The 22,005-nt window shown below is 36.2% G+C and overlaps 1 protein-coding gene across 1 annotated transcript in view; it reads left to right on the top strand.

Annotated features, from left to right (window-relative positions):
* The first annotated feature begins 2,532 nt into the window (after positions 1 to 2,532).
* The window catches only part of MEOX2 (mesenchyme homeobox 2), a 64,982-nt gene continuing 45,509 nt past the window's right edge, over positions 2,533 to 22,005 (top strand). The window contains exon 1 of the mRNA XM_059932832.1: positions 2,533 to 3,285. Within this exon, the coding sequence (XP_059788815.1) occupies positions 2,772 to 3,285 (514 nt within the window). The 5' untranslated portion in view covers positions 2,533 to 2,771. The remainder of the gene's footprint in view (positions 3,286 to 22,005) is intronic.

The raw sequence follows: 22,005 nt of genomic DNA, 5'->3' as shown, positions 1-22,005 counted from the left end.
TGACACAGTGAGAAAAAAAAGCCAGCACAGTCACAAGGCAGGTTCAAGGAGAAGTGGCAGCTCCTGGAGAGGAAAACTTCTATGTGTTTGCTAGTTGCTGGTTACCTGCAACACACTGGTTAAATTCAAATCCATTCATTTCTCAATTGTGTCTCTCCCTCTAAACCACTGTAATGCAAACCAAAAGGACCTTTATGGATGTGTGCAAATCAAGTGTATCTTTAATTAGTCTTGTCTGACATTTTCCACAATATTTTTAGTAGACAGTATTATATAAATATTTCTGGTGACTTTATGGAGGTGGTTGCCTAAATTTTTCTTTGGATAAAGCCTTTAATGCTTTCACCCAGGATCCATAGAGGAGCTACCCGAGTTTGGGAAGTTTAGTGCTCCTCTTTGTACTTTAACTTTTAATATCAGAGCACATATTGAAACCATAAACACAATGAAAATTCAAAAAATATTCCGACGATATTAGAAGAATATATCCCCTCCTTTTTTATCCTTAAAGAGCCAAGGGCGTGGGGAGTGGCAGGAAGAAACATTCTTAAGATCTAAGCCCTGGACGCCATCCTGCGAGCGCTTAAAACCCTTACAAGCGTGCAGCGTGAAGAACACCCCCTTTCGAAATCTAAAACAATATTGGATTCCCAAAACATATCGGCAAAGAAAGCCTTACCGTCAAACGCTTGCAGCAGGTTCCAGCTCAGACCCAGACTGAAAAGTTGAGCAGCTGGTGAACAAAAGTTTTAGCTTTTTTTTTTTTTTAACTAAGTCTGCAAAACTAATTTCCCTCAAAATAGGGCTCAATTTCCGTTAAAGAAAGCAGCGCTTACAAATCTCAGCATTCCTGATCACCCCCACCCTATCCCACCTCTGAGCACTGGAAAACAATTCGAACTTTCACACGGATGTAAAGGTTTATTGCAAAGCCACTATTCTACAGGACAACTTAAAAGAAAAGGGAGCTGGTCAGGCTGAAGCCTGAGGGACGGGGCTAGGGAAAAGGTTCTGCCTTGGTGACATTTCTCAAAGATTAATCAATACTTTTTCCTAATTCAAACCAGATGTCTGACCCAGTTTGCTGTACCCATTAATCCCATTAACAACTTCAAAGACCTGGTCCCCGTCCTCTGGACACCTGAGACAATGAAAATAACAGGGCGACGCTGCTGGTGGCACATTTGGGGTCCCGGGCGGGATAGGTGAGCGCCGATATTCTCCTGATGCGACACGTCCCAGGAAGGACGCGACTGTTCATGCAGCTCATTATGAGCGGGCGGCGTGCTTACCTTGTGTAAACGACTTGGCCCCCAGCAGACGGAGTCGTCCCTCAAGCATGTGACGGTATCAAAGCCCAGCCGCCGCTCGCATTAATTTACTGGTGGCAAGTTTTCTAATTCATTTTCTATGATGCAAGATTGTAACCAGGGAGACCCGAACTTTAAGGGATACCGAAGTGTAATATTTTTTCAGTAAATGGAACCATGGCGGGGGTGGGGGGGGAGGGGTGCGATTAGCTGATTTATCTTGGAGCGGAAGAGAGATGGGTTTCTGGAGGAAAACAAGGGGACATGGGCTGGCTCCTGAGGGAAAAGGCTGGAAATGTGCGTGCAATATACACTTCACTTGTGACTGGGACGTAATCGCTTCGGAATACTCCTGATCCAGGAAAAGTTCTTCTTGGTGGACAAGTGGCTAGGAAATGGAGTGGGACTAGGAAATCGGGAGGGAGAACATTTGCGGAAAGCAGAGGAAAAGACCCCACCTGGCACCGCAGGTGAGGATGCCAGAGGCAGGACATCTGCAACTGTCACCGCCCCATGCTTTCTACCACCCCACCAGGTCTCGTTCCTTGCAGCACCGAAAATGGCCCTTTCTTTGCTCGTGGGTCACTTCCCTGCATCCTCGGATCTGACGTCCCAGCCCATTAACAACCCACCCACAGACACCGGCTGTAAAAAGCTAGGAGTGCCACTGCGCCCAGGGCACGAGTTGATGTGAAGTTTGAGAAACTTATCTGAGCGCGCGCCAAACTAGTTCTGGTCTCTTTCCTTAATCCTACTGCTCCTTTCGTGCTCCTCCACAGTTAGGCGCAGCCCAAGCTTTCCTGCAGGTGACGGTGCCCAAGGGGCACTGACAAGACACCTTTCATGAGCGCAGTGAGCAGATCGGACACTGGGTGCGGGGTTGGGGCTGGCGGGCGCTGCGGCGCGGCCTGGCCGACGGAGTGGGAAGGGGAGCCGCTGACCGCCGGGGCTCGGGTTTAGGCGCCAGGCGCGCCGCTTGCAGTCCCGGCTGCTGGCAGGGGCGGGCGGGCGTGGGCGCGCTGCGTGCGTCCAGCCGGAGATAGGAAGTGGAACTGCGAGCGCATGGCGCGGACTGAGCCGGAGTTTTGGAGGGAGTTCGCATGTGGTCAGCACTGGGCTCCTAAGCCAGCCCCCAGCTCACGTTACACTCTATTTATAACCTCTCAGAGCCGTTTCCCCTTGAAAGCAGTTCTCTGGGACCACCTTCTTTTGGCTTCAACCTCTCCTACTCTTAACATCTGAGTAGCTCGGAGGAAAGCTCCTCCAGGTCCGAGTGTTTATATGTAAAGGAGACTGGCCGCTAGGGCTCAGGACCGGGATTATCCGAGCTCTGCTGAAACGCGGGCGGCTATTGCTTTGGGAGGGGGAAAAGTCACACGGTTTCCAGGGAAAAGTAACAGAGGGTGGTGGCGTTTGGAACCGTCGTGAAGTCTTCTGCCTGGAACCCGAGACTTGCATGCTATGGAACACCCGCTCTTTGGCTGCCTGCGCAGCCCTCACGCCACCGCGCAAGGCTTGCACCCGTTCTCCCAATCCTCTCTCGCCCTCCATGGAAGATCTGACCATATGTCCTATCCCGAGCTCTCCACTTCTTCCTCGTCTTGCATAATCGCGGGATACCCCAACGAGGAGGGCATGTTTGCCAGCCAGCATCACAGGGGGCACCACCACCACCACCACCATCACCACCACCACCACCAGCAGCAGCAGCACCAGGCTCTGCAAACCAACTGGCACCTCCCGCAGATGTCCTCCCCGCCGAGCGCGGCTCGGCACAGCCTCTGCCTCCAGCCGGACTCAGGAGGGCCCCCGGAGCTGGGAAGCAGCCCGCCGGTCCTGTGTTCCAACTCTTCCAGCTTGGGCTCCAGCACCCCGACCGGGGCCGCGTGCCCGCCAGGGGACTACGGCCGCCAGGCGCTGTCACCCGCGGAGGCGGAGAAGAGAAGTGGCGGCAAGAGGAAAAGCGATAGCTCAGGTAAGGGCGCGCCGGGCACCCTCGGCGAAAGGGGGCGGAGAGATGACTGGGAAGATTCTCGCCTAGAGCGAGGCGGCGGGCGTTATGGTACAGGTCTTTCCTCCCTGGCTCCTCGCCGCCAAATTCGGCGAGGCTGCTTTGGTCCTTTTATTTTGGGGGCACGTGTTTCTCCGAGCGCAACACTCAGCCAACTGCGTTAAGCTCTCCAAGATTCAAACTAGTTTACCAGAGCGTTGAGAATAAAGGACAAGTGACAAGTATGTGAAATCGATTGCGAAGCGTGACCTTCCATCTGAGCGATGGGGAGAGGAATGCACCCTGGGATGCAGCGTCCGCTGGCCGTGCGTGCGGGTGCCGTTCCTTGACTTTTCCATTGCAAGTTCCCGACTCTGAGTGGCTAGATTTTTCCCATCGTTAACTGGATTTCCAAATTATTGCTCAATAGTTGGAACTTGCAATGGAACTTGGCAGAGCATATGAGAAAAAAGTTTTCGTTTTTTTTTTTTTTTTTAAATTCTGATTTCAGAGTTCTTTAAATAGCACCCTATTCCAAATGGTAAAAATTTCCCTTTCTTGGGGAAGAAGACAGTCTAGGAATTCAGAGGATTTTAAGGAATGTGTCAGAGAATTGTAACTAAATACATGCTCAGACCCTTGAAGAAAGATGATTCTTAATAGTAGTTGTATTTATGTGATGCTAACCAAAAAGAAAATCTAATTTTTTAAAGTGGAAAGTAAAATTCTCCTCCAGGTGAGTATTATCGGAAACAAGTACTGGGAAACAAACAGCAACCCGGGTAGCGCTGGTACTGTTGGGTGTGCGCAGGAGGCGCAGACCTACTTGGGGATAACTTGAGCCGCCACGCAAAAGGGGAACCTTACTGAATGAGGATGCCTGAAGGCACAGGCTCCCAACTAAATTTTAGCAGTCCAGAGAAACTGAAGTTTTGCAGGCAACTCATCAAAGCCCTGACCTATCTGTATCCTTATGAAATTGTTAAAAGATGCTTTATAATTAAGGAGGTTGTGAGTTTTCTTCTGTAGCTATAGTGCAGCCTGCGTTCCGTCTTTTCGTAAGCTGTCGTTTGTTTAATATAATATTTACATATTTTCTTTCTGTGCGGAATTGGTTTAACAATCCTGGAAGATAATTCCAGATATTGGTTTGAAAGATTGAAAAATGTCTATCCTTTATAATGCTTTAGGTAAGATCCCACATGAATGACAATGAATGAGCCGCATATTTCATGTTCTTTTACAGCAATGGTATCAGTTATTCTTAAGCGTTAGTATGGGATGGATTCTTCTATCACAAACTTAAAATCTGACTTTTACATTCCAAGGTCGGGTGAACGTCTAATGCCCCATCACAAATTAGTTTATATCCAAGAAAGTTGCCAGCAGTATCACTCATTTTAATGGTTTTTACTAACCATAAGTGAAACACTCTTCAGACAGAGAGTTAAAAGGTTAATCATAGCAAGGTTTCCATCCTCATTAGAAAAAAAAAAAAGTCAATTTTAGAATGAGATCATTTTATAGAGTTAGCATTTGATATCAATATAACTTCTCTGGGATAAGAGGATCCGAGGTCAGTTTGGTCAGCGGCACTTTAGCAATTACCAGAAGCTCTTATGTTCATTTTACTTTCTGCAGTGAGAAACCTATGTGATGGATTGTTTCATATGCTTCCTCAACTGAACCAATGCACCTAAGTTTCATAGGGCAAATTGAATAGGCATATGTTATTTTGGTTGAGGAGAAATAAGGAAAGTGGGATCTAAGAACTGGTTCCCTTCAATTATTTTAATAACAACTTTCTTAAGAATATTGGTTATATTAACAGTGCTACCCTCCTTTGGTGGGAAATAACCATATAGCAAAATAAGTTTATTTTTTCATGTTGAAGCTGGTAATTAAAGTCCTGGAAAAACAAACGGAAGTTTTCATCAGCTACATAAAGTATTAGTGGATTACATCTTGAGCGGGAAATACAATTAGTCATCACCAAGGGTAGAATCACTGGGGAGTTAGAATGAACATTTTCTTTGATGGGATATTTTGAAAGAACTCTTGGCTATCTAAAAAGAAATATAACAATAGTTTCTGGTTAAATATCTGTATACTCTTTGAAAATAAAATTTAATTAGCCAAATTCAATATTTTAGTTAATTAATATTTGTTAGGTCTTTCGCTAGATTTAAATCCAAGGTAGCTTTTTCCTGGAATGATATTGTATTTGCTCTTCTATAATTTATGTTCACAGCTATTTCATTTCATATTATTATAAGGGCATCTTGAACTAGCAGAAACTAAAGCAAAGTACGAAGTCAGTGTAATTTTGGTATATTGTTAACATATATATATCTCATTACTTATAGCACAGTTTTAATGTTTCAGTATTTCCAAAAAATTATATTAAAGTAATTTCTGCACTCTTGAAATTTTAAAATTGTATTAGAGAAAACTCATGTCATGCATTATAGAGACCATTTATATTTTGTTAGGCAGTTTATAATTTCTGTGTATTTCTAGGTGAGCGTAAATGTAATACATAAACCCAGGCAAAGTCGGAACCAAATTCTGTATCCTTGCATCTCATATCCAGATTGTATGAATATGTGTATGTGTGTATGACTGTGTGAAATTCTAATGGAATTTTAAGCCCTGGAAAATACTGGAAAACAACCCCAATATTTATCCATGGTAATGATGCTAAAACTATAATATGTAACATTTTTCAGTGTGCATTTACATGTGTTCCCCTTCCCAAACACACATGAACACACGCATATACAAACTCAAGAAGTTTAAGGGTCTAGAAGCAAATATTTATGGACTTTAGGCTTCCACTATAGTTTACTAATTGAAAACAATGAAGCTTAATAGAAAATCACACTATTTTTTTATATGTGTTAAGCATATTTGCAACTTTGAACCTGCTGTGCTTTCCAGCATTATTAGCAAAACCAACATCTGCCATGCCTTCAAAGGAACTCTTAAAAATCAAAACTTTACAACTGTACTTAAAACAATCTATACAAAACAGGTGATTCTGAAAAAATGTCTATAAATAGTGTGAATTACTTAGCTTCAGTTACTTTTGATTGTTCACCAAGCAATGTAGTAGTAAGTATAATACTGCCTACTTTCAGTTAATATCATCAAAATAGATTAATCAATCTAACTTTAGTTTTTATGCAGATAATATACAGTATAAATATGTAAGTATTTTATATTCAAATTAATTAATTTTATAAAAAATCAAAATTATATCAAAAAGGAAGGGAGTGATTCGGGGGTAGTGATTTTACAAGGTTTTGAATCATATTAGATTCTTGTAAAATTGTAAATATTTTATTATAGCTACAAGATCATAAAATACCTGTTGTCAAATTATGTCTGTCTGTATGCCTGGCTCTGCAGAATGATACACAAGTATTATGTTAATATGCTAGAAATTAAATACAGAGTAATGTCGTACCTACCCTAACTCTAGAATTATATTACACTTTTTTCTTGATATTTCTATCGTCATGTTTTCTGAAAGAAAAAAAGTTACTTTATTATTCATCTCTGTGTTACTGGATGATGACTTTTTAGCATTTGCTTTAGAATTTAAAATACAGTCTTTGGATATGGATGATTATAGGACAGTATTGAAGAAATTAAGGGCCTCCAATCTATGGAATTTAAAAAGTACCATTTTCAGTCTTTTTCTTGGAGTGGTAGATTAATTTTAGGTGTGAACATTTTTAAACGATGACTTGAGATAAAAAAACTGCTAAGTACCATTGACCTACATGAGTGTTCTCAAATGATTACACTCAAAAGTCAAGAGCAGCAACTCGTTTAGAATCAAGGCACTTTATTGTGGAAAGTCAGCAATGGATGGAAGGAAGAATGCAAATAAATACTGAAATAGTTCCCATTTCTCCGTAAATATCTTTATTTATAGTTGATTTGAAAAGGAAAAGCATCAAATGTAATACATGACACTGCTAAAACTTTCATTTGGGTTAAAAAGCCTTTACCAAGTATTTAAAATTTTGATCTTTGTTTACAGTAATTATCAATGGAAACAATTATGTTGGCACACAGTAAGCTGATCGCCACTAATAAACTGAAAAACATATTTTAAACATTACCTTGTTTGTCTGTGTTTGAAAACATAGACCCTTCATCACAGCGTTGGAATTTATAATAACATAATTTTTATTATAAGACCTAAACAGTCTTAAGAAATTAATTTTAAACAAAAATAAAATAACAGTAGGGACAATCCATCCCCTTAGAATCAGAGAAACTTGAGAGACTAATTCTATATTTAGTAGAAGAATTAACTTTTTTTTTTTTTAAGAAATAACCTATGTGTGAATTAATAGCTGAATTATGTAAAAAAAAATCCCCACATATAAACCTATTGCATGTATTTAGCCTAGTAATGGTGCCAGTTTTATTCATTTACTATATTAAAATATATATATGCTGGGAAATTTCATTAATTTACTGTATTAAAAATGGCAGCCAGAAACACACAAAAAAATGTGACGGCTTTTTAGATTTTCATTTCAAATGAAAATAAACAATATAATACAATAATATATTTTAGTTTTAGGCTGTGTTATAATATAGTTTAGTTTTAGACTGTGTTCACTTCAGTAATTTATTTTTAAAATTTAAGAGTGAGGTTTTTTCCCCAGGAATTGCTATAATTATTACAAACATTTACGAGTGATAAATGATAAGGGTGAAAAGATATTAGCAAATAAAATACACACAGGAATTCCTTAACTAGTATTTGTTGACTTAATAGTTGTGGATGATTTATCTCTCTTTTTTTTGTATTTTTGCCATGTTGTTTTTTATAATAATAAAAAATTTTGTGAGGAAAATATATTAGCAAGTGAAGTAAGACTATCAGGAGTAGAATTCTTTCCCACTTGATTGTAATCATAAAATAAGAAGGATTAATTATTGAGTGGCCAGCTAAATTACATTTCCTGGATTATTGTATTGGTGACTGATTTCAATGGTTTCATTAAAAAAAAAAAAAAAAAAGATAACACACAAACCAAAACCAAAGTCCACAAACTAGAAATTGTATTAGATATGATGTGTTTACTATTTTTCATATTTAAACAGCAAAACACATTTTATTGTCACAACTTATTTCTCTCATGTGTTTTAGTCATTAATATGGTTTAGTTATCAATAATAAGCTTTTTGTAAAGTTTATAAAGAAAATCAAACACTAACATTTTTCCTATTTTTGTTATGATACTTTTATGATTATTTATTGGAATAGCTGTATCAAACTGAAACCCCCAAATAGAGATGGAGTAACACAATAAAGAAAAATGAGTTACAACACTCTCTCATTCTCCACACTACTTCTAAATCATAGTCATCGGTGAGGTTCAAAATTCAACTGGAGGAAACCTTGTAGAATATTTTATTACTCTCGTGAAGTAAAACTTAAAATAGTAAAGGTCATTTTAGATCCCAGGCTTCAATTTGCATTACCTGTGTAGAGGCAGAAGTAACTTAAATTGGATCCCCTTTCCTCTAATGATTTTCTACTTACATTACAAAAATGTAAGGAATTTATTTTCCCTTTAAGGAATTGTGTTAGATAGTATTTTCTGATACAAAGTAATAAATAATATATCTATTAATCCATTTGTATAAATTTCAGATGTTTTTTCATACTTCAGAGTAAATAGTTCTTTTTAAAACCTTTTGAAATACTTCTTACTAAATTAACTGAGAATTACTTGGTAAAAATATACCTTCGTTTGGAATTGATTGGGTCAATTATTAATATTCCTTTATATTTGGAATTTTAAATATACAATTAAAGTCCCCTTATCCATGAAACCTTTATTTATAATGTCACATTTCCACAACAATATAATATTTCTGAATTTAACGTGTTACTGCCTGCAAATTTGGTACTTTTTTTGGTACCAAATTTGGTACTTTGGGTAATTTTTGGTACAAATTTGGAATATTGATTTTCATAGGGCTCTGAAATTATTTTATGATATGCTTTTTGATCTCTTCCATGTGCATATGAATAAGAAAAATCAGGTGAAATCTGTATTAATAAGTACACATTTTTGGAAGGGGTTTGTATGGGGAAAATTCTTTCAAAAATAATTACTTTGCTCTCTATACTATGTAGATTTTAAAATTAATAAATTTAATCTTCAGTTTATCTGATATTATACGTATGTTACTTTTCAAAGTTAGCATTTCCTTAAAAGTTTAATACTTCTAAAATATTTGTGTATTTTGGTGACTTAATTCTTATATCCTTGGAGTTTTTAGTTTTATTGCAAATATAAGTTTAGTAGGTAGTAACTTGTAGTAGCGAAAATGTTAGGGTTTTGTTTAAAGATTTAAATTCAGAAATCATTGCTCTTCAAAATTTCATAGAATCAATTCGATTAGAATGTTTCAAATGTATTGGGTTGGGCAAAAAGTTCGTTCGGGTAAGATGTTACAGAAAAACCCGAACGAACTTTTTGGCCAAGCCAATATTTAGATATCCTAGTGTTTGTTTTCATAAGCCTTCTTTCTAAGATGTTATAGGTATGTTTCTTGAAGCTAGATAGACTGTATTGGTTTAAATTGTAAATATAAGGTGTTTATTTTTTATAGTTTTTAGTCCCTACTGTATTTTAATAGAAAGGTTAATGGTATAAAAAAACAGTGAAGGTGCTGAATTAACTAGGACATGCAGCTACACTTAAAGCACACTGTATACATATAGCTGATTCACTTTGTTATGCAGCAGAAACTAACACAACATTGTAAAGAAATTATACTCCAGTAAAGGTGTTAAAACAATAAAATACAATAAACATTAAAAAATAATTATTTATATAAATGTATATATACACTAACAGATAGAATTTCAAATTTTATTTCTTCATAACAGATCATCTGAACTAAAGTATCCACATTAGAGATGATAATACGATGTTAAATGTTCTAGTTACAAAATAAAATATTAAGTTTGAAGCATATACGGCTGTGTGGAGAGTCCAACAGGCTGAAGTTGATAATCAGTGCTAGTCATAAAATCAAATCTGCCAACTCCTTGCAGTTTCTGTTTTCTTTTGTTTTTCTCTCCACACATTTCAAGAGATTTTATAATGCTGCAAGAAAAAAAAAATCCCAGTTATCTTACATGACTGTGGGCAAGAAAATGATTAAGATGAAGTCATCTCTCTCTCAGGCTCTGTGGAAACCTAGAGGAGAGTCCAGCTTGGGTTGGTGGATGCCAGTAGAATTTTAAAGGCCTAGAGTTTTGCTCTTTGAAAATATAGCCTTAAAGCTTTGCCAGAAATAACACCCAAATAAAAACTTATTTTTGCAAATGATAGTTATTTGCAAGTGTAGTGGTGAAATATATTCGGTGTCTGTATAGGCGGCTTCTTACAACTTTCTGGACTGCACAGGGAACTTTTGGATGAGTATTCTTAGCCTCCTGAAAAACTAGCAAACTAAACTGAGGTGTATTCTTATTCGTTTAAAAAAATGTATAAAATGGCCAATGACTCTTATCAAATAAACAATGAATACCAAGTAAATTTCACAAAAGATTGATTTTATTTTGTTAGTTAAAATACACAGCTCAGGAAAATAGAATTGTGCCATCAAAAACTTACTGGGAACTAAATTGATAAATAGTAGCTTTGATTTTGTAGGATGCCAGTAATTTAGCAAATGGCTTTCACATTTTAAGAACCATTCAAAGAGAGCTTTACTCCCAACTGGATACATTGACTTTTAAGTGATATCTCTCTTATTTAATATTTTCAAAAGTAAAATGAGTTTTCAGTATTTTTAATGTCTTTAACAATGAAAATCTCCCCAACTACAGGCTACATTTACTTTGGTTTTTTTTCCTTATTTGTAGTATAAATGAGTCTGGATGCATTCAACCAGAGACTATCTACATGTAAACTACTAAGAAAGACTGAAATGACAGGAAAACCAGAGGTTAGGCACCCAAATTTAGGGGCCTGCTGCCACACACATTTCCAGGATTACTATCTTTTGAACATTTACCTTCAAAATTCAGGGACTTGTGGAGGCCTTTTCTTCCAGAATTATTCTTTGTTCCTAGAAGTAGAGCACCCCATTTTTTCTTGGATACCCAGATGTTTGGGAAAATAAGAAGAAACAGCAATGCTATTTTTTTTTTTTTTTGCATTTTTAGTCAGTTCATAGATCACAAAGGGTTTATCTTATTTCTTTTTAATCCTATTAGACAAGAAAATAGGTGGCACACCCATAGCAATAACTGAAGAGAGGTTGATGGTGACTATTTAATGGCGGGCAGTGTGTCGAGAAGCAACAGGATGGGGAATCACTCAGGGCCCGCCCACAATTGGAAAACATTAGCGCCTGTAAACCTGACAAAATAGAGGGAGCTTTTACACGAATCTAGAATCCAGTAAGAGCAGCAGGACAGAAGCCTTCCAGCAAAGTTGGGACTTCGGGTGGCAGATTGCAGCTAATCTCAAATATCATGCAGTAACCTCTCTTCATGCCTTCCCATCTCCTTCTGTTGCCTCCCATTGGCCAGATATAATCAGAATATAGAGAAGCAGATCGCAGAGTTCTCAGTGGATAAAATCCATAGAAGCCAACCTAAAGGAATGCAGGCCATAGAAGAGAAATGTCAAGAGTTGATCTGGGAGAACACAACCGATCCTTCTGTCTCTTCTAACTATGGTTTAACTTCTCTGTAGTGTAGTTTCCTAAAAATTAAAGTGAGTCAGTAAACATAAAGTACTTAAAACAATGTCTGGCTCAGTAAGTGTTGTTATTTTTATCTTCTGTCAATGTAAGTGCAATTATGTTGTGGGTATACACCATCTGAAAACAATCTCTGTCTTATGTTGCCTGTTTATTTGTATCTCACTGCTAATATTACTGTAGGAAATGTTGCTTGCCTGAGATTGCTATTTAAAATAATCTGCAACTGTCCCTAGAATTATGTCGCATGCCATTTTCCTGAAATGTAGGATGAGTTTTAGACCAAGCTGAGTAAGAGACTCAAGTTTCCTTCACTTAATAACCCTTAAGATTCCCATTCTTTCCCCCTTTTTGTTTGGACATCTCCTAACCTTTCTCAAATGTCTCCTACCACTTCTCCATCAAACACCTGTTTTCAAGAGGAATGTACAAAGGGGTATTTAGTCAAGAGGGAACAGAACTTAAACCAGAGGGTTTTAAATATGAAAATAAAATATCAGGTCTCTCTTGCTGTTGCTAACTAGGAAGTTGGACTTGACATTTTTCTGCTGTGTTATAAAGTTCATTGCTGAGAGAATTTACATATTATAGACCTTTGTTTTTTTTGATGGTTCCATTTGGAGACCCTCATGAATGGTATATATGCAAATGCTACAAAAAACTAAAAATGTATTATATCTCACATAAAATGCATAAAAACAGTTTTGTAATGGTGATAAGTTAGTTTTTCAAAGGAAATGATTATTTATTTGTTTGTGTATTTATTTATATTTAATAAATTCCTGAGAATTATTGCTTAGGTTGAGGCAATAGAGAACAAAACCCGCCCAAGTTGTAAGTCCTGGGTGATTGGCTAGTTTCATTCTATTTAGCTTAGTCACCTCCCCTATGCCCACAGTTTAATGTGGCAAATTCAGAAATGTATTTCAGAGAGACTTTAGATTATTATATGTGATGGTCTGTGGCAGTTGCTTTTGAATAAATAGCAGAATCAAATACTATATTAAAATTCTAAATGTCAAGAGCTAACTCTTTCAAAGCTCTTAGATTGACAGCAATTTAATCCCTAAAATGAGAGAGTTTTAAAGGATTATTGATTACTTCTCTGCTAGATAATGGGAGGTCTGAGAGGTGGTAGGGACAGGGGTACAGGAAGGAAACAAAACATTACATGTTCAGTAATACACAGAAGCGACAAGAAAGAGCCAACTTCATCAACTATTTCGTTCCTCTTGGGTTTCAAGGGTAGGCTTGATTTGTCAGTTTTCTAAATGACTTATAATCGATAATGTTTCAACAGATAATTAGAATCAGAATTATCAAGACACTAGAAGAGACCCAAGGCATCACGCAGTTCAATTAATGTATTTTCTAGATGAGAGAATGCACCCAGAGAAGTTGAGTAATGTCTGTGCACTCAGCCAAGTAGTACCAACTGAACTTCCATATCTCAACTTCAGCCTAGTGCCCTTAAAAGGAAAATCTCATATCATATTTTGAAACTTTAAGTTTTTAGTCTTCCCAATGAAAGTAAATTTCAGCTCATTTAAAATGTTGGCTACTGCTTTTGAGTGAATACAAATTTGGCAAAATGCTTTACCTGGGTGTAAACTACCTCTCTCTGAATCTGAATTTATGATGACCTCGGTCATTTTTCATTCTTGTTTTATAAATATGAACACTGTTATTCTTTCTTAGCTTCAGTTTTCTGATGACGTAGTTCTTGCTATGGGTTACCATTGTGCCTGCATATTTTTGACACCTTGTACGATAAACCATAGCATTTTAAAGTTTGATATATGGTAATGTGCAGATGGACTTTGCTATATGATATCTATAAGTAATAAGTATTTATATAAAGGGAATCATATTTTGGGTAGCCATTTGTGACCTGAAGAATCTGTCTCCTGTTTTAAAATGTTTAATGCAATACTAGTAGATTTTATTTAATTGGGCTTTACCTATAACATATTTGCATTTTGTGTGCAATGTAATAAATAGCTACAAGTAGACACCAAGCAACTTTCCCTTGTCTCAAGTCTTAACTTTAACTCCATTTTAAAATAATTATTGATCTTATTTTTTAATTGAATGCAATCTTTTTTTTGCCCAGAAGATACTACAAAATGTTAATGATTGACCATTTTTTGCCTTTGCTAACCAGATGTGCTGTTGTTTCTCCTCCTGTTCTGCTGACACCCATTTTCCCCATCATCTGTAAACACCAGACCCATGTGCTTCTCCCCAGTACAGTGAACCATATAACCTCTGGAACACTGTAACACCAACCTCTCATGGTAATTCCAGATCCTTAGTTCTTACTAGACCCTCGAAAACAAAATTAAACATAAAATATACAGTTGGTTCTTCCAAGAATTTTTTTCCTCTTTCGTCTAAACACAACTCTATTTCCAAAGTGATAAAAAATAATTCCTCTTCTACCTAGTTCATTTTAATTTAAAGTCAAAATCCCTTCATGTTAATGGTCTCAATTGATGATTTTCCACTCCTTTTCCACTAGACTTAAATTCAAAGTCAGTCATGCCGCCTTTTCCTACACAGCTCAGGCCAAATGCATTCTATTGCATATCATTCTATATTGTTTTTTGCACTTAATTTTGTTCTCTCTCCAGGATTTCTGATGTAGCTCTCTCTTCCAAATATCTTTACTTCTGCTCATTCTTCCCTAATGAAATCCTACATTCAACATATAGTAATATTTCGACTTTGTCATTCCTCTTCTTGGAATTCTGCATTAAACTGAAAGTATTCTACACTGACAATATGAATGTTTAATTATAGGCTTTGATGCATATGCATGGAGTGGCTAATGGTCGTCAATGATATACCACTAGGTTTTACTTGTACTGCTTCTTGTGTGCAACTACTTTTTGTTTAATATCATTTATATCTAATTATGTTATATATTACATATAATTAAATATATAATATAATCTCATACATATTACATATATAATCTGATAGATATATTTAGAGCAGTTTTTTTCTGGCGAAGTCATCTTTCATTTAGTCTTTGGAATACAATGTGAAATGTTACTTTAAAACTGTGTTCTGATAATTCCTAATGTGGGTACCTAAATATATATAGTCATAATTGCATTCAAGAATTGTTCCCACAAGATTTTCTGCATCTTCCATTTGACAAGACATGCTACATATTACTTACTATCCAATTTCTTTTGCTAAAAATTTAGAGATATATATTAATAGGATTCCATCTACAATCTCCCAACTCAGTCATTAAAGGCTTTGTTGACCAGCTGGGCCAGTTTTGTTGATATTGATTTTGCTTTTTTTTTTAACCAATATTTCCTCAATAAACTTGTTTATGTCTACCCCTTTTTAAAAAGTTTATTATTTTTAGAAAATTGTATAATCACATATAGTTGTAAGAAATAATACAGAGGGATCTCAATACCCTTTACTTAGTTTTCCCCAGTGTTAATGTTGTAATACAGTTATATAACCACGAACTGACATTGATAAAATCCACTAATCTTATTCAGATTTCACTAGTTCTATTGCACTCTTGTGTGTATGTGTGTATGTGTGTGTGTATTTAGCTCTATACTGCCTGCCAGATTTATTTTGTATTTTGATTCTGAAACCTGTAGTATCTTTTTCCAATATGTATTTATTATTTTCATTAATATACAGCTTGTGACACCTTCTCAGGTCAATACCACCCTAAGCTAATCACTGCATTTCTCTTACGACATTAATGTCTGTATTCTGCATAACAACACAGTTAAATTTGCTGTTTTATTTCACGTGTCTCTAGTCTTTGATTTGAATTACATGTATTCCCAAAGAAAAAGTCTATCTCCTTTTTCTTTTAATGTGGTATCCAGCATTAGAATAGGTGCATAGAAGTGCTTGGGAAATCCCATTTGTGGCATAGAAAATGCTTCACTAATGTTGAATGAATTGTTTGTATCAGAGGTTTTCTGAGACTCTTGGTTCCAGGATTCTAGTAGTTGGGCAAATTCAGAAGATTGTTGGTCAATCCATAAGGGAGTTTAATGAATATTGACTTTAAGTAATTATCTGTATTTGTTTCTGAGTGATTTTTATGGATGCTTTCTAAAGTGAAATACCTTTGATTACATGGCATATATTTACCATTTGTGAATTAATTGAGACAAAAATAAATACTCATTTATTAGAAACTTTATTATAAATCAGCGAAAATCATCTACATTTTAAAACGTAAGGTGCATATACTTTCAACAATTTAGTGATTGTTAAGCCCAGTTTCCCATTACCTAATGTATAGAAATGTCTCATTCCATTATTTTGGGGTGAGGTGAGATTCTATGAACATTCTGTGCAGTTATGCTGTGAATTGTTGAGCTTTTGCACATTACATACAACCAAGTAATCATAGTATTTAAAATGTCTGTCTCACAAAGCCAAAAAATTAAATTAAACTTGAAATTATCAGGCAATTGGGGAAAATATGGAGTATTGATCAATCAGTATTGTAGTGTTGGATAGTGGCACAAATGGTGATTTGAAAATGAAGATGGATAATTTTCAAATTTTTCAAGTACACTGAATTTTAAAAAAGAAATGAAAAATCCCTTTTCTGAGTGCCTTGATACAGTGATGCTGATTCCATCCATGATGCCTCAGCCTGTATCAGTCTGCTTTAAGTATGACTGGTTAACCAGATTCAAACAATGGTATGTGATTAGAGAATGTGGATCCAAGACACTGACAAGTGACCACACGTGAGGTGGTCTGGCTAGTAAGGAAAGAGCAACGACAGTGAGAAGTGGGCAGGCTAAAAAAAATCATCTCACTTGTGGTTTTGAGCTTAGTCACACATCACATGAACTGTCTCATGAAAAGAAAGTTTGCAGTAAGTCTACTTATGCAAGTAAGTTAGCATTTATTTCTGTAAAAGAGGTAAAATTAATCCATATTGTAAAACATTTTGACAATTTTTAAAAAAATCTGTTATTCATGACTCTGATACTGATTCTATTTTAACAATTCCTTCAGCTCATAAGAAAAATAACTTTCAGATTTTCCATGCTTCTGGACCTTTTCATTAACATGGTATCATGAGATTACTTTATTCAGACCAGTAACTCTCAACACTGATGTTACATTGGAATGATCTGGGCACTCTTAAAAAATTCTTGTGCCTCATAGAGTATGATTAAGTTAATCTAGAGCAGAGCTGGAATTTTTAAAACTTTATAATGGAAAATTATATCATTAAAAGAATAGAGATAATAGTATAATGAACCCTCAGGTGCCCATCATGTTCAATATAGATCAACACGTGGCAAATCTTAACTCATTTATACCATTCCATTCCTCCCTTACCTTGTCCCAATTACTTTGAAACAAATCTCAGATTTCTTGTTATTTCATCTGAACACTGATACTTTTATAAAGCTCTCAAGTGATTCTAATGTATAGCCAAGACAGAGAACTACCAATAGAATACTCTGGTTTCTAGGTTAAAAAGCTATGAGGGGCAGGGACTCTGTATTCTAAATCTTACCCTTTTCTGCCCATGGAGAGCAATGTTAGACCCGGTTGCTCAATAAAATATTACACATTTCCTAGAAATGGTCATTTGTATATCTCTGTTTATCACCAATAGTCATAATACTCTCCTATGCTGTGTAGTATGGTAGCCGCTAGCCATATATGACTATTTAAATTTTAATTAATTAAAGTTAATTAAATTTAAAAACCAGTTCCTTTGTATCAGTAAACACATTCCAAATACTCACTAGCCACGTGTGGCTAATTGGCTAATGTATTGAACAGTGCAGATATAGAACATTTCAATCTGTTAGAAAGTCCACTTGAACAGTGCTTCTAGACAAAAAGACAAACTTTCTGACTCTTTGGCTATTGAAAGAGTCATCAAGGATGGGAACCTTCTCAAGTAGAGAAAGAGATAATGAGAATTCAAATACCACACAAAGCCAAATTCAGTTAAAAGTATAGCTGTAAAAGTTGAAAAATATCTGAAATTAAAATGTAAGGAGCATTACTTTGCTAAAAGATTTCTTGGATAAATGCTTGCTTTACTCAACCACATGTTTACTAAAATAAAATACATTCATGGTTTTGAAAAGGCCAAAGTGTACCTTAAAATAATGGTTAATTAAACATAATGTGTAATGTGGGATTTGGGCAGTTACCAAAATAAAAGCAAAATGAGAGATGTTAAAATTGTTGAATTATAAATGCAGAATTAAAACGAAGTAAATCACAACATAATGATGAATGTGAATGTAAAAAATAATAGAATTTTGGAAGTGGGAAGGCAAACAATGAAAACATATTCAAAAATGTAAGGTCAACTAGGGAGATTCTTCCAGGCCTCTTGAGGAATAGGGAGGAGAACATTTTTCTGGGAACGGGTGGGGAACATGCCAGGAATTAGGCTAGATTTTCCAGGGGGAAAGTATGAAAACTTAATAGAATCAGACAGTGGCAATTAATGACAAAGAATTATTAACTTTTAAAGCCTCTCAAAAGATTTGGTCTTTTATAGTCCCTGGTATGAATTCCAGAATTGCAAGTCAGGTAGCTGACAAACAGAAGAGTGTATTAGAGAAGATTTTTAACTTTGGGGGAAGAAAATGAGGATAAAATATTCATCTTGGCATTAGCAAAGAGCAAATGCAAGGAAAAGTGAAGTATAGGGAGTCTCACATCTGTCCTGTGAACCATCTGGGCCTGTTTGGCTGCAGCCATACATTACACAATTAAGCTGCCAACCGCAGAGTTTTGAATATGTGGGAAGCAGGACTATTCATCAGCGGATTCATTTTTAATAGAGATTAATTAGTAACTAATTGATGATTGAACTGCTGGCAATTTATGGGAGAAAAGGCAATATTAATACTACATATTAAGCAAAGATCTCACTGGATACTTTCATGTTAGAATTTATGAGTTGAGAGTGTATATTCTTGTAGGAAAATGTAGAAAAAGTGTTAATGATTGTGTTCAGACTATCTTAGGAACACAAAAAAACCAAACATATATATTATAGCACTGGGCCAAGCATACGTAAGTGTCCAGGCAACTCTCACTGTTTTTTGAGAGGTTTTGGAATAGAATCAGGCCAGACCAAATGTAATTTGTAATAAAGTGTTATTGGCAGTGTAGAAGAAGAGTAAAGAAAACATTTTAGTAGTTTTCAGTGAGCGAAATTTTGTATTGAAAATTTGCTCATAAGATGTTGGTGGCCATTGGTGTGTAAATGTGTGGATGTGATCATCTCTGTTACTAACGGCAATTGGTTTTTTACTTTAGATGAATAAATCTTAGTTTTTGCCAGTTAAAAAAAAAAGGGTGCTTTTTCCATGGACCCAGTAATAGAGATAAGGGGTTATATTTTTATGAAAACCAGAGAGAAGAAAGAGTCTGCATTGGCAAAGCATCTCTATTTAACAAAGAGCATCGCTAATTAAAGAATGTTAGCTAAATGCAATAGAGTTGAATGGATGTTAGTACACAGTAGAAATAGGTGACTTCCAGATTGAATGGTTTTACCTTGACAACTCAGGTTGTGAGAAAGCCAAACTAAACCAATAGGAAATTTAAATATGTTATTACAAGTGGGTGGAATAAAGAGGTTCCACAATTTAACTGTGTCCTGAAGAGGTGCTGAATGAGGGAGGGGCTGCTTCACAGAAGAGTCACAAGCAGAACTATTATTAAGGGATGTTCTTCATGAGGTAGTTGTGCTATTCTCAGTTCAGCTATAAATACCCTCACATTTTGTCTACCTTTCTCCTAATATTAGAAACAAAAACCAAAACACAGAAAGTTCTCATTTTACATTTTCTGATAGAATTATACTTCTTTTTTAACCACCTATTAACCTTAGGAAGCAGCATTAGTATTTTAGATAAAGCTGAAATCCTTACAAACAAGTAACTCAGAGAACGACTATCTAGATAAATGGTAATTAGTATCAAATTGTAGCCTATCCTCCCCCTGCCCCGATAAACACACAGGACACACACATCAATGCCATAGGTATTTCAGTAGCCTCATAATTCACAAACTCAGACATAACTCATTAAATGAGTACTCTGTGCAAGGGACTTGGTTCCGTGATGTGGGTACACTGATACGAATAGAACACCTTGAGGTTTCTGGAGGGGTCCATAGCATAGTAGGGAAGGCAAAGATGGAAACAACTAGATGCAGCAATATAATAGAAGAAATAATAATGTAGCAAAGGTGATGAAAACATCCTGAGAAATCCAGGAAGGTTTCAGAATGTGCATGACACCTCCCTCAATTCCTCTCATTTCTTACTTCTCCCTTCTGAAGCCATGAGTACCTAAAAATCTATTAAACTGTGGCCTGGATCAGATCACCCTTGGAGAAAAATATGAGTATCCTAGTTGACTATTGAAGATATGAAATGCAGAGTAGGTTTTGGGCTCCTGGGATCCTGCACAAAATCATGCACAAGAGTCCCTAGGACACTCATATCCATATCCTTAATCTTTATGATTTAAGCATTCATTTGTCTTATGCACCAAGGTTTGTGGGGCAGTAATTGATTGCACATAGCTAAATTTTGTAATTCAAAAATTTTATCCCCAGGTTATTATTTGCTAGAATCACAGTGAAAGGTAAAAGATGCTAGCTGGTTAAATATATATGCTGTATTATACTTGGCATGATATCGATGTTATCTTGATAAGGCAGGAGAGGATTAGGCCCATGGAGGACGTTGTGGAGTACATTTATAGGCATGACTGTGATGTTATTAGCTCTCCCATATTTCAAGGGCTGACTTTACTAGAATATTGTGAAACAAGTGAAATGACTTTTAGTCCTTCCTAGGTTTCCCTTCTTTAGTCTTCTTGGCATTTCTCTCCATCTTTATCTTGAGAGCTGTTAAGACTTTCCTGCAGACTATATTTAAGCACCTTCACAGAATGTTAGAACCGGAAGGGATTCTAGAATTTATCAAAACCGCTCTCTCAATCTTAAAGATGAGAAAATTGAGGCTCAGAGAGTGGCATCCCTAAAATAATGTATGCAGAGCTGGGGCTAATAACTTCCAATTCAGTAACTTTCTCTTATTTCTATAATCTGCTGTCTGAAAATTTCACCCCATTTATTTAATATTAAGATGTCAAATAGCTGCAATTTTTCTTGCTCAACTGTTCACTTTCTACAGTAAGGGTATTGATAGCATGTAAATCTACTTTCCTAGACTAGCAATATTATCATTTCATTACCACTGTCCACTTACTTTGAATGAATACTGAGTGTTAGCTGATTTCTTTTACTTGAATCTGGAAGGGATAGAATTTCCTTTGATGGGATCTCAGTGTCTGCCTTGCTTAACATTTGCTTCCTGGTAAAACTGGTCATTTGTTGAGGAGGAATAATTTGGGCCATTGTGGAGTTGATGTCTATTCTTCATATTTACTCTGAAAATTTAAACATTAACATATATTTTATCAGTGATTAATATAAAAATTAAATCTATAGTGTTGTTATACTTGAAATTACTTCATGATCTGGCATTTGAGGGTTTCCCGGTATTGCAAGTGCTCTTTCTCAATTCCAGACATCTTAACTTGAATTTTTTTGTTTCATCACTTTTTGCTTTCAATATTCCTTCGGTTATCTTCCAAAACATATTCAGTGTTACCAGTTCATCAGGGTGCTTTTTTTTTCTCTTAGTTTAGGGTAATAGTAGCTTTCTTTGCTCATTTTGTTTTCTCTAAGTTATTCTGGAAATGTATGTGGAAGAAGTTGTATCAGTTCACACATTTGACTATATTGAATCACATGGGTTTGATTTGCCAAAATGTATAACATTGTCTTGAACATTTAGAGTGTGCTTAGGAGAAAGCCTGAACTGTAAGAAAAGGTTTTTTTGTGGGTGATGTCCACTTAACTAATAAATCT

The sequence above is a fragment of the Balaenoptera ricei genome, chromosome 9 (genome assembly GCF_028023285.1).
Source record: "Balaenoptera ricei isolate mBalRic1 chromosome 9, mBalRic1.hap2, whole genome shotgun sequence".
NCBI lineage: Eukaryota > Metazoa > Chordata > Mammalia > Artiodactyla > Balaenopteridae > Balaenoptera > Balaenoptera ricei.
This window is presented reverse-complemented; position numbering and strand designations above follow the sequence as displayed.